This window comes from Heliconius melpomene, chromosome 11, assembly GCF_056956725.1.
Source record: "Heliconius melpomene rosina isolate 202511_hmr_F chromosome 11, ASM5695672v1, whole genome shotgun sequence".
Lineage (NCBI taxonomy): Eukaryota > Metazoa > Arthropoda > Insecta > Lepidoptera > Nymphalidae > Heliconius > Heliconius melpomene.
In genome coordinates, this window is record NC_140399.1 from 9,228,701 (window position 1) to 9,241,698 (window position 12,998).

A 12,998-nucleotide genomic window follows, 5' to 3' on the forward strand; every position below is an offset into this window, starting at 1 on the left:
CAGGGTACCTGAAGACCTAGAGTTACACACTTTTTTTTCTTAGTAGACACTTCCTTCCCGATGGCATTACGTGTAAAGTGGTGGAATTCAATGGCGAATTTACTTTTACACCAAAGCGGAGAAATGTACATATTAAATATTTCGTTTCTTCAAGAGATGATCGAACCCATCATGTGTCGCTTTTACAGTCACACTGGCCTAAATCATCGTCTCCATTATAGCAATTTTACTTTAAAAATTCTATTTTAAAATTTGAAAAGGTTAAGCTATGTTCAATTTATATTTTAAGTTTGCTATCTTAAGTTATTTACTTTTACTCTACACAGGAGAGTACAAACTTTCAACCCCTATTGCACCTCTTTAGGGTTAAAATTTTTTAAAATCTCTTCTTAGTGGATGTCCAGATTACGAAAGTAAACATCTGTCCAAATTTAACGTTTCTACACACAGCGGTTATGGCTGTGCGTGCGTCTTACCTCAGTCAGTGAGGACAAGTCTTTTTATATATATAGATTAAAATAAAAATTCCAATTTCAGCGATAGCGTATATTTCGCAAACATTTAGTGAGTTGTGTCCGTACATCATCACGTTTACACAAACCATAGGCATTTGAGTACAAACATAGATAATTGTACTACACTTACAAATTAACTTATTATATTATTCACATAAAACAGTATAAATAAACTTAATACTTTTGTAGTTTCATCTTAAATTATTCTAAAATATAATAATTTATCTTACATGCGACCGTCGTAATCTTTGTGGCGTTTCGTATTTCGTTATAAAACCAATAAATTAAGCATAGATTCTATGAAAGTAAGTGTGTAAAATATATTAAAAATATTTTTTACGGCAACGTATAAAAATTTGCACGTATCGGGATTTGAACCCGGGCCTCTTGGAAACCGTCCAAGCGCTCTGACCACTAAGCCGTTGGTTGCTTACAACTTATGTTGTCATAATATTTTATTTGAATTGGTATTCAAAATTTTGCCTATTGATAATATCTATTGTAGATATTATAAATAACTATTTTTATGTATTTTATTAATATGTAGTTTATATCAATTTCATTTTGGATATTTTAACGAAAAGAAAAGCTTAATAAATACAAACTCATTATAAGCCCATCAACAAATCTTATAAGAAGATACTAGGATTATATATAACAATGTTTTAATAAGGTTTGATCAATGAGCTTATATATTAGTATCTATCTTATGTAACCTTTCCAATTAAATATACATTAATAATTTTGAATTTAAATTTGAATGTAAAATAATAATTGGAATTTTCGGATTACACAAGAGAGTTAAGGCACTTGGTGTTAGTGACTTATAAATCGTATGAGCCACTGTCTCCGCTCTTTCCGATGCGCAGTACATATTTGTAGATGAGACCGGCGACCACGCCGCCCACGATGGGACCCACCCAGTATACCTGAAAGTTAATGTTTCTATTATATGTGAAAATTTATGTTTTTATTAGTTTTAAGGCCAGTTGTGGCACACGACGACTGGTTGTAGGTTCGATTTCCACTCTAGGAAATAATTTAATATTTTTATTTCTTCGCTCTGGTGTGCAGTTCCAGAATTTGGGCTAAAGTAGGGTATAGAGTGTCTTAACTTAACTAGGTTCTCTCTGCCTACCCTGCTGTGTGCGGGATACAGCGTGAAGTTAAATAAAGAATGTGAAAACCAGCAAAAGCATTATTTCGCGACGCCAACGTGCCGTGTGAATAACTCTATAGCAGTGCAGCGTTGCTATAGTTGTTTTATAATCATCGTAGCTTAGGTTCAAATCTAGATTGAAATGTTTATATCTTTAATATTTGATTTCTAGTTAGTCTTATATATTATACGTTTGTAAATAAAAAAAATACCTATAACTAAAGAGACGACAATCATAAACCATTAAGTAAATTTAATTATTTAATATGTTATTTTCTTTGAAAATTATAAGCACGTGAATTGTTTTTCGGCAAAGTCAATATTTAACTCTCGCGGAGAAAAAATTGTAACATATATAAAGTACGCTAACAAATACGACCTTCTAAATTATTTGCTAACAAACCAAACCTAATGGAATAAACTAATATTTAATGCGTTGTATAATATTTATTCTGAAGAAAAATCTTGTCCTCGCACTAATTTACACTATATAATCTTAGCGTAGTGTTTGCTGAAGAAACAAAAGACTATCTATAGGTATGGTGAGGCCAGTGGTGGCCCAGTGGAACAAACTGTATGACTGTGAACGCGACAGGTCGTGGATTCGATTCCCATTCGAGGAAATGAAATATTTCAAATGGTGTCGAGGCAAAGCGGGTCGTGGAATCCCGCCCCTCAAAACGTAATGCCTCCAAAATTTGGTAGAAAATGGGAAGCGCAGTGTCTTAACAGTAGGTTCCCTCTGCCTTCCCTGAGTGTGGGATACAATGTGAAGCAAAAAAATATAAGTATGTGGGGAGTAAAGTTCTACGTAATCTGTCGTTTGCGTTATAAAGTAGAAATATTCACATAAAAATAATATAAAAAAACTTTAAATGCCTAAACGATTGACTATTTCTAACCAGTAAATAAACAAAAAATCTTTAGTTACATCATTATTATACAACTTTTTTTAAAAACTACATAATTGACCATATTAGGTGATGTTTCAAAAGCAATTTCAAGAAAGGTCACAAGTGTTTTTCTGGTACGTATCTTAAGATGTGAAACGAATTATATATAACTATTTCCGGATATTTATATGTTTGGAATGATATATTATATCCATAACTATATTATAAATTCGAAAGTAACTCTGTCTGTCTGTCTGTCTGTCTTTTACGTAATCAGGGCCAAACCGCTAATTTAATTGTGATAAAATACTCATAAAGAGATACTTGAGGGTCTCGGGATGAACATAGGATACTTTTTTTTCTCATATTTGTAATATTTTCGATATATACAAATATATTAAAGTACTTATTAATTTGACATGCAATTTATTCCGCCATATTAATAACAATCGTCGCTAAGCAACGATTTGCAAAGTTTATTATTAGAAAACGTCACCCAAAATGAGCTTGCTTAACGCATCTCTCTATTGAAAAATGAAAATAATTTCATAAATGTATTTAATAAATATTCGTATAGTTCAAGCGGGCGTAGCCGCGTTCGGGTCCACTAGTATCTAATATAACTTTACCAGTGAAAGGTAAAGAGATTAAAATGATATAACAAATTATATTATAGAAGCCAGCTTATAGAGACATATACCTAATATGTTTCTATATCTTTACATTCTGGTCATTTTATCACGTGAGGTGAAAGTAATGGGCTAAGCATTAGATAAGCTAGATTTGTTTTATAGTACATCTTTGTACATCGAGCTCACGTAACTACGGCTACTGCATACAAATGTTGTTTGATATTATCATATTAATATGTATTTTTCATATTAATTGCCGTAAATATGATTGCAGTTTTAAATTTTTTTATACTTAATGGTCTCAGCCTGTATTCTGCACGCAGCTGGGTAGGCAGAGGGTACCTAGTTTTAAGTCATTTCGCCTCGGTACCATAGCAAAGAAATGAAAATATTTAAATTCCTGGAGTGGGATTCGAACCCACGACCTGTCGCATTTACAATCAAATATTTGTGCTTCACAACTGGTATCAAAATTTTATTTTGGTTTTAAATTAAATACTTAATTTTTGTGTAGTCTCTATCTTTTTTTTTTAAAAATGGTAATAATAGAAAACACTTGTATGGCAATGAACTATATTCATATTAGATCCGTTATCTTATAGTTCATTGGCAATCTAGGATAGGAAATTCTAATTGGCAAGTAGCCAGTTGAGAACTACGCTTTCTACGTCGCCTATATACCTACAGACGGAAACGAGGGAAAGGCGTAATGAAGTGCGGTCGCAATATATAATTTATCAGCTCATTGGTTTACTTAAAAAAGTTTTTTTTTTAAGTTTTTTCTGTACCACAAAAAGTTGTAGTTAATTTCACAAAAAAATGAGTGCATACATCCTCAAACTTAAGTCCGTCAATTTTTATAAATTATACTTTCTGTTGACATCCCTCGAAATGCGAGACCGACTCGCATTTGGCCGGTATTTTTTATATATTAATTGCTTATAAAATATAATCAATTATTTATCAATGAAAGATTTTTCTTTAAGAATAAACTTAACGATGTATATATTAGTTGGCTGGTTACTTTGTTGGCTTTGTAAGGCAAAATAAGCAAAAATATTTTTAAATAACAAATAAACATTTCTACAAGACTCTCCTTTTCGAACTCAAAATTGTCATGTCACAGATATTAACTATATTTTACATTCTAACATAATTTAAGCAACCATATAGCTATAACCAAAATACATTTTAATAGCAGAAAGTAAACGTTTGAGAACAAAACAAAGCATTACATTTTAGTTCGTAGAGCGTAAAGTATGTTTGTAATGTAAATATTCCATTTTCACGCTTTTAAGACCATTTAACAATATAATATGAGTGGTAAGAGTATATTACCCAGTGCGCGGTCCAGACGCCCATGACGAGGGCGGGGCCGAAAGAACGCGCGGGGTTCATGCTGGAACCCGAGAACGGTATCTGTGGACAAATTATTATATTAAAATTAAGATATATACATAAAATCAAACAATAGCCAAACTGAGATGGCATTTACCCATGAAAATAATAATTACTAAATAATTTATATGATAAAACCTCAATTTCAAGTTATAGGAATAATTTACAATAGTATATGAAAAAAAAGTTGCCTAAAAAGTCTATTTATATAAAGAATATCTTCAATTTGAATTTAATACTTACGCAGGCAGCATGGCAGGCGGTGATGCTGAGGCCGATGGCCAACGGCGCGGACCCTTTGATGTCGTTGCGGCGAGCGTCGCACACACCCTGAACCACTATCACTAGCACGAACGTGATCAGTGCCTCTATTAGCAGTGCCTGGATATTGAAGGGAAATCAGCATTTATATTTCTTTTTTTTTCCTCATCCGCTTTATCTCGCATGCAACGGGGTAGGCAGAGGCAGCTTAGTGTTAAGACCACCACTTTCCTCCCACTTTTCCCCCACCACTTTCCTACCAATTCTCGAAATATTGCTTTCTGAAGGGTGGAACTTAACTTATGCCTTTTTTATATTTTAAATTTCAAAAAAATATATGTTATAGCTACTTATATAGATATATAAATTGTGTTATTCATTTACACACATCAATAATGGTAATATTTAATTCTACGTATTTTCATTCGGTGTTATAAAGGATTTTGATATTATTCTAAATCAAATTGAAAATTAATGATGGATATTTAATGAAAGTATCTTAAAATAAGTAAATAAGGATTTTTTTTTTAATTGTTTTACTGCAAAATGAACTTATAATTTTCTCTTTTATTTAGATAGTTTAAAAACTCCAATACAAATTGAAATCACTAATTTATATTTATTTATATATACATAATTAATATGTAATCCACATACCTGTGGTTCGGTGACATTAGATGCAGGTAGAGTCATTCCGAAGGACATAACTCTGTCTTCAGGTACAGCCAACTGCAAAAATAATAAATATGAAATACTATTACAGTATAATTTCACAAAAAAAATCTAGATATTTTGAGAATAGAGAGGAAAAGAGAAAAAAACAGCTTTACGGTGTATTTGGCTTATAGCAGAATAAACAGATGGAACTTAGTGTTAAAGCATTCCATTCCCCATTTTCCCCTATTAAATAAAAATCAACAAATAAAAATAGAGACCAAATATAATAATCAATAATCGAAAAAGATAAACAGAAAGTTATTATAGTATTATTTATATATTTATTAAACAAAAAATCGTGTAATTTAATAGAACATTAGACATAATTATTGGTATATCGATAAATGTAAATACAAAACTAACTTAATGTATAAGATTAATCAAATAACAAACAAATCGTGATGTATAAAGCGGATGGTCTTTACTTGCTCTTTTGTGAGTAAAATGTCGCATCTACGACATCTCACGAGGTCGCGCGCTAATATTATTAATTGCCTTCTTATAATTAACCTAACATTGAAATATGAAAATTAAATAAATACCTACGTGATATTTAATCTGTTACTTTAAATTAGACCCGTCGTTCAGGCACAACGGGTGGTACAAACAAAGGTGTTGTGTTGTGAGTTCGATTCCCAATGGAAGACATGAAATATTGAATATTTTCATTTCTTCGTTCTGGTATTGAAGAGAAAAGCGGTGTTGAATTCCGCACAACACAATGTCTCTAGAATTCGGTGGAAAGTGAGGAAGGGAATTGTCTTAACACTGGTTTGAGAGCTCCCTCCTACTCTGCTACATACAAGCGAGATGGAAAAAAAGAGAGAAGAAAAAGAAAAAAAACCTTAATTTAACATTTAATTGACAACCAGTAATCTATATGCGGGATCAAGCGAGAAACAAACAAAAAAGAGAGAAAGAAAAGAAAAAACTTTTATTTATTTAAGTAATTGTTAATGTTCATTATTAACTATTCATTTTTTAAGTCGTTAATGAATGCTGCTTGCGAAATATAATTATAAAATTCATCAAAAAACGCGTTGCCGAGCTTAATGAGCGAGTAACATCTTATTATATGTAATTAAAAAATTTCAATCCATCAACTTCAAATTTAAATGTAGCTAAATATATTTATTGAATACTTAATTTTTATGTAAAGGTCTGTCTGTCTATCAGAAGTTAGCTAACATTAAATAGACTGATATTTAATAGAGTAGATGTTCGCAGCGTTGAATTCCGCTACCAACATCCAATACTTCCTGCCTTAGGCGAAAAGTGGGGAACGGACGTGTCTTAATGGGAACGGATTGACTTAACACAAGGTTCCCAGGTTCTCTCTGCCTACCTTGCTATATACACGATACAGCGTAAATCTAAAAAAAATATTAGTAGTAGAGAAGGATAATTCCATTCCATTTTTATTATCTTTCTAATTGCTTCATTTACGTAACAGTTTACAACTTCACACGCATTATTTAGATTCAACTATTCCAATTGTCAAGCCTCGATTTAAATCAGTTGATTGCACATCTTTTAATACTTGCCCCGCATCACATTGTTAGAATCAGGTTCCTGAAGGTTGCTCTACTTATTGCATTATTATTTGATCTTAGAATCGTATAGCATCAGTGTCATGGCTAGCAACACCTTTTCGTACTAACATATTCGACTCATACCATATAAGGGCATATAAAGTCGTACTTATGCCCTATTTGGCTAGTACTTGTTAATTATGTTACATTAACTTGAATTGCTCGTTTGTTTATTTCAATAAAAAAACATGTTTTATGGTTCACGTCTTATACTGTTATCTCCATAGTATTTATTAGGCATATTGATAAAGATAAAAATTTAACTGTGAATTGTAAATTAAATTAATGTTAAAAATGAATCACTGTTTGTGAATCACCAAATGGATTGAATTATCAAAATTATTGATTGTATACATATATCTTGCCGATAATATAGCTTTTAATATTTTTTTAAAATATTTCAGCTTTACGCTGTATCCCACACATCAGGGTAGGTAGAGGGAACCTAGTGTTAAGAAACTGTTCCCCATTTTCCGCGAGAGGGAAACTAGTGTGTAAGCCACCCTGCTATGCGGGATACAGAGTGAAGCTGAAAAATAAAAAAAAAATAGTAAACACTTACCCTGATGAACGCTGCCCCAGCTATAGCTCCCAAGCATTGTACCACGATGTAGAATATGGCCTTTAGCAGCTTCACGTCGCCAGCCGCGAACAGTCCGCATGTAACAGCTGGATTTATATGTCCGCCGGACACGTGGCCTATAGCCTAAAAGAAATAAAATTACTATTATTATTATTATATATTTATATTAATTAGTTTTTAGTATGAATATATATATTAGATTTTTTGATTTATTGAGTAATTTAAATTTTCATTTATTTTCTAGGATACGTATGGTGCATCATTTAAATGGAATAATATATTATTATCTATATTATAATATATTATTAAATATATACTGTATTATTTATTTTTCGGCATTTATTGTAAAAATCGAAATCACAACAACACTGTACAATCAAAAACCTCTCAGCTACTTCAGTATTAATATAATTGTCGACCTATTTATTAAGAGGTAGAGTTGGCTATTCGTTTCTATGAAAATGTAAATGCAATACATTTCAAAATAAAATATAATCGTAATAAATTAATCGTGTAATTAATTGTAAATAATTAACTAAGAATAATTAATTGTAAATAGGTGATTTTATTATATAAATATATAAAATGTATCTGTGAATATAATAATATTAATCTAGTCTTAACTATAATCCAAACGTTAATTTTTGTTCTCGTTGCATACAAATTCATTAAACTGTCAGTTATCTCATTCGTGTACCAGTATACGAGTAGGTTGCGGTGTAAACACCTTTGACCCATTATTGTAAGCGAATCATAGGTTATGCCACAATAGAATGCTAACAAGACCTATTAAATGAAGTTGTTCATTGTATTTTGACTGTAAATATTGGTTCTGAGTTCGATTCCTTCTCGGGGGAAATAAGTATTATTTATTAATTTTGTCATTTTTTCACTCTGATAGCAAGGCAATGCCTCAAAATTTCGGCGGAAAGTGAGGAACGGAGAGTTTTAATATCAGGTTCCCTCTGACTATCCTTCTATATGCGTTACATCGTGAAGTTGTAGGTACAGTATGTTTAAAAACACAAACATAGTCATTTGTAGAGTTTCAAAGTTAAATTTTCCACGTGGTTGTTTATATTTCGTTAAAATCTATGAAAAAACAATATTGTAATTGTCGTGTTTTGTAGAATTTCTCGAGAGAATTTTCCATTTTCCGCTTCTACAGCGTGTTAAATTTGGAAATTTATTTTGGCGCACCTATCAGGCAATGCAAGCTTGTATATTTAAATATTATCATTGGAACAGGTGGATTATAATATATTTTAATGATGAAACAACATAACTGCGTTTCAAATATATTTATTATTTATTTATATTGAAAAGAAAAATAGTTTTACAAGAATATAATTTATTAAAAATATAAGTATTTTACATTTATAGTTTTTATTAATAAAAATTATATTATTTGGCATTAAGTGATCGTTACACTTCTCAATATGAGTATCGGAAATCATTAAAAAACATAAATTAATTCGCGAAATATCGCTCTAGCATTGACATGCCAAAGATGCAATACAGATGTAATTAAAAAATGTATTAAATTAGAAATATTGTAAAGGTAACTTAATATTTTGGATTTTATCAAATATTTAATATTTTTATTTCTTCGGTCTGGTAGGCAAGGCAAAACAAACTCGCGGCGTTGAACACCGTCAGTCAACACGTAAACGTGTCTCAAAAATTGGCGAAAAGTGGAGAACAGAGTGTCTTAGCATTAGGTTCCTTTTGCCTACCCTACTAACCTACATTAAAAAAAAACAATAATTAAATTTAAATCATTCCATATAACTGTATACAATTTACATTGAAAGCAATAACGTAATTACTTTACGTGAATATATTAAAGATCAATGACACCGTGGAGGTGAGCGTTAGAGCGGCCGTGACACTGGAATTAACATTATATAATTTTTTTTAAAATTAATTAACCATAAAATTAATTTATATGGCAATTGAATATAAGAAAAAAACCTTCGGTTAATTAAATTTCCTTTTTTTATTAAACTTATACGGCTAAGTAATTAGATCATTATTATAATTAGCTTAAGGTTAGTCAGTAGGACTAGCTCTCCTCGACTTTAACTTATGGCTTTTTTAGCTTCACGCTGCATCCCGCATACAGCAGGGTAAGCATAAGGAACTTAGGGTTAAATCTCTCCGTTCCTCATTTTCTGCCAAATTTGCTAGAACGAGGAAATGAACATTTTAAATATTTAATTTTCTCGAATGGGAATCGGACCCCCGACCGATCTCTTATTATAAAGGAAGTATATATAAGGTTTAATTAATTAGAACATCCTCCTATAAATAATTCGTTAAAACTATTTCTGTAGCTTATTTATCATAAATTTATTTAAAAACCTATAGAATTTGAAACATATTTAATATCTCACGACCAGCAAGTATCTATCTATTATTTATCTAATATTATAGATAACATTTATAAGCAATATTAAAATTCATATAATCGTGCAAGCGTTAAATCATAATAATCAAATGTAATAGGTTGTGTCGATATCGTAAGGCTCCCATGTGGTGCCATGCGTGCTGGTGCCCCGCCCGCGCCGCGGTCACCGTACGATCAAGGGCGCCTACAATCCCTGAGGTGACTGTGGTCTAAGATACACGAATATATGGTGATTTTGAAATAATGTATGCGGTTGTAACGCGGTGCTTGTGGGTCCAATTTCCACTCGGGAGAATTAATTGTTTGTTGAAATTTCCATTTCTTCGCTTTGGTATCAGGGCAAAAGGCGCTTTTCTGATATATGCGGTGTACATCAATTACAGCTAGGATTTTACTTCGAAAATGTGTTGATTTTTTGATTATCAAAAAAAAAATTTTTCTTGCTCAACTGAAAGATAAAGTCTAAGACTAGTCGTTTCAATTTTATACATGAATTCAATTCAATGAGAACAATTGTAGAGAAAAAAAGAGATTCTAAATACTTAATTATTTTCAATCATTAACATACCCAAAAAAGAAAAATATATATTTTTTAAATCGCCATCCACTACTAACTTGGTACTGAGTAATAAGGTAACACACATTACACACTCAATTCGGCACAACGTCCAACTGCACCGGATATATTTATCAGATTCCTGTAATCTAACAACTATTTGATTCTTATGTGTATTGATTTACGGTAATTAAGTGATTGTGGTTTGCTGGGACTTTAATTTATTATTTTTATATATAGAAAAAAATAGTCATTTGATTTGATGATGCCAGTCTTGGCGCAGTGGCTTACGAGTGCGACTATAAGCGAGACAGATCGTGGGTTCGATTCCTTCAGGACCAGGAGGAAATGAAATATTGATTAACTTTCGCTTCATCGCACTGGTGAAGGCGACGCGTGACGGTACTCAACATGCAATTCCTCTAGAATCCGATGTAAAGTGGTAAATGAAAGGGTTCCTCTGCCTACCCTTCAATGAGCGGGATACAGCGCGAAGCTTATAAAAAAAAAATGTTAAATGAATTATCGTAACTAAAAATATGACTTTTATCATTTTATTCACTTATTGTTTTCTAATTTTTTTAATTTTTCTTAGAATTTTTTCCGCTACGATATAACATCATAAATTTTTATGAATCTCTTAATTTATGAACGCATTATAACAATAAATTTTTATTTATCATAGACTAATTATGACAGCCATTATGTGCTTATCTTAGAGACATAAAATTGTATTAGACATTATTGCATAACCATTTGATTTATCCAGATTAGCTTAATATCTATATAAGGAAACGTAGTTGTAGAACAAATACAAATTATGCTGTCAGTTTACATATGTACCAGAGCTGCGGCCTGCGGGTCATAGACCTAAGTGTTGCTAAACACAATTATTGGCTATGTAGGTACTATCTTATTGCCAAACCTATGCCAAAATGCCATAAGCTTAAAATATTAAATATATATATATATATACTAGTGGGCCCGGACGCGGCTACGCCCGCGAAAATATATCTAAGCCTAAATAATTAAAATAAGTTAAAAAATAATAATAAGTGGAGATTTATTATTAGAAAAAATATCTGAGTAACCGAAATGAACAAACAAAAGAAGTAAAAGTAACTAAAGGAAATTCTTAATATTAGAAAAAGTACCTAAAGTTGGCCGTGCGCGCGTACTAAACATTTTTCTATATTTAATAATTATTAATTTTTGCGAACAATATTAAATTAAATCCCAAATGATTAAAATTACGATATTTTAAGTGTATAACATCGGTATAGATAACCGAACTGAGATAAATTAATTACAAGCATATATATTCTTTAGCAATATCGCATTAATTTATGCATAAAATCTAAAGAAATATCTAGTTGGAAAGTGTTTAATTATATAAAAGCTATTTTACTAGCATTACTTACTTTACTACACACATCTGCATATATACTTTAAGTGTATTCGATAAGTAATAATAAAAGTAATAACCGGAACAATTTTATAATTTATAGATTGATTAAATTAAAGCTATAAACATTTTATTTGGCATGTAAAGTGGAAAGCCTCCTCTGGAGGCACTGAAACAATACTAATAAAAAAAATTGTACTAACAAAAAAATATATGGAAAAAAAATTTGAAATAATTTTTATTATTTATTTCTTATTTTGAAGAATATAAATACAGTGTGAAACTAACAAAATCTTTCCCTTTTTTATATAAAAAACCTGCATTTATAAAATACCAATCTATCACGTTTATCTTCTTATAAAGATGAATAATCGATTTTAAACGGCCATGTTTCTTACTTAAACAGTCTGCATTAGTAATCTATGCTATAAATTATATGCAATTACCGCCTTTAAAGTTTGTGCCCTTTGACATAAGCTCTTAGCTGTCAACGTGGAATCTTTAGTATCGATATAAATTAAATAATAGTTCAATTTAATCGATTTTATATTGTATGTATATTAGGTTAACACCTCGGAGACGAATGTTTATTTCTATTAATAAATATGTTTAGTTTGTTAATATTATTGATTAGAAAGAAAAAAAATTAAAACTTTTATAATTTGAAATAAAATTAGAAAGGATTAGTGAGCGGGGAAATTTATTTTACGAAGCCGTGAGAAGCAGGTAACTTGACCTAATCTAGTTTCAATATGGAGGAAATAAGACATAAATAATTTGGTCAGCTAAAAAATGCTACGAAAATGTAAAAAATCTTTTATTATCTTTGAATTTTGTGAAATTAAAATCTAATGTACGTAAAATTATTTATTGAATT

At 30.8% G+C, this 12,998-nt stretch overlaps 1 protein-coding gene across 2 annotated transcripts in view; it reads right to left on the reverse strand.

The window, feature by feature from the left end:
- Positions 1 to 531: 531 nt before the first annotated feature.
- The window catches only part of Drip (aquaporin homolog protein drip), a 50,056-nt gene continuing 37,589 nt past the window's right edge, over positions 532 to 12,998 (reverse strand). For both annotated transcript variants that reach the window (XM_085192689.1, XM_085192690.1), the window contains 5 exons: positions 7,730 to 7,873; positions 5,516 to 5,587; positions 4,841 to 4,978; positions 4,538 to 4,618; positions 532 to 1,444 (listed from right to left, as the gene is read on the reverse strand). In XM_085192689.1, the coding sequence (XP_085048815.1) occupies positions 1,340 to 1,444; positions 4,538 to 4,618; positions 4,841 to 4,978; positions 5,516 to 5,587; positions 7,730 to 7,873 (540 nt within the window). In that variant the 3' untranslated portion in view covers positions 532 to 1,339. The remainder of the gene's footprint in view (positions 1,445 to 4,537; positions 4,619 to 4,840; positions 4,979 to 5,515; positions 5,588 to 7,729; positions 7,874 to 12,998) is intronic.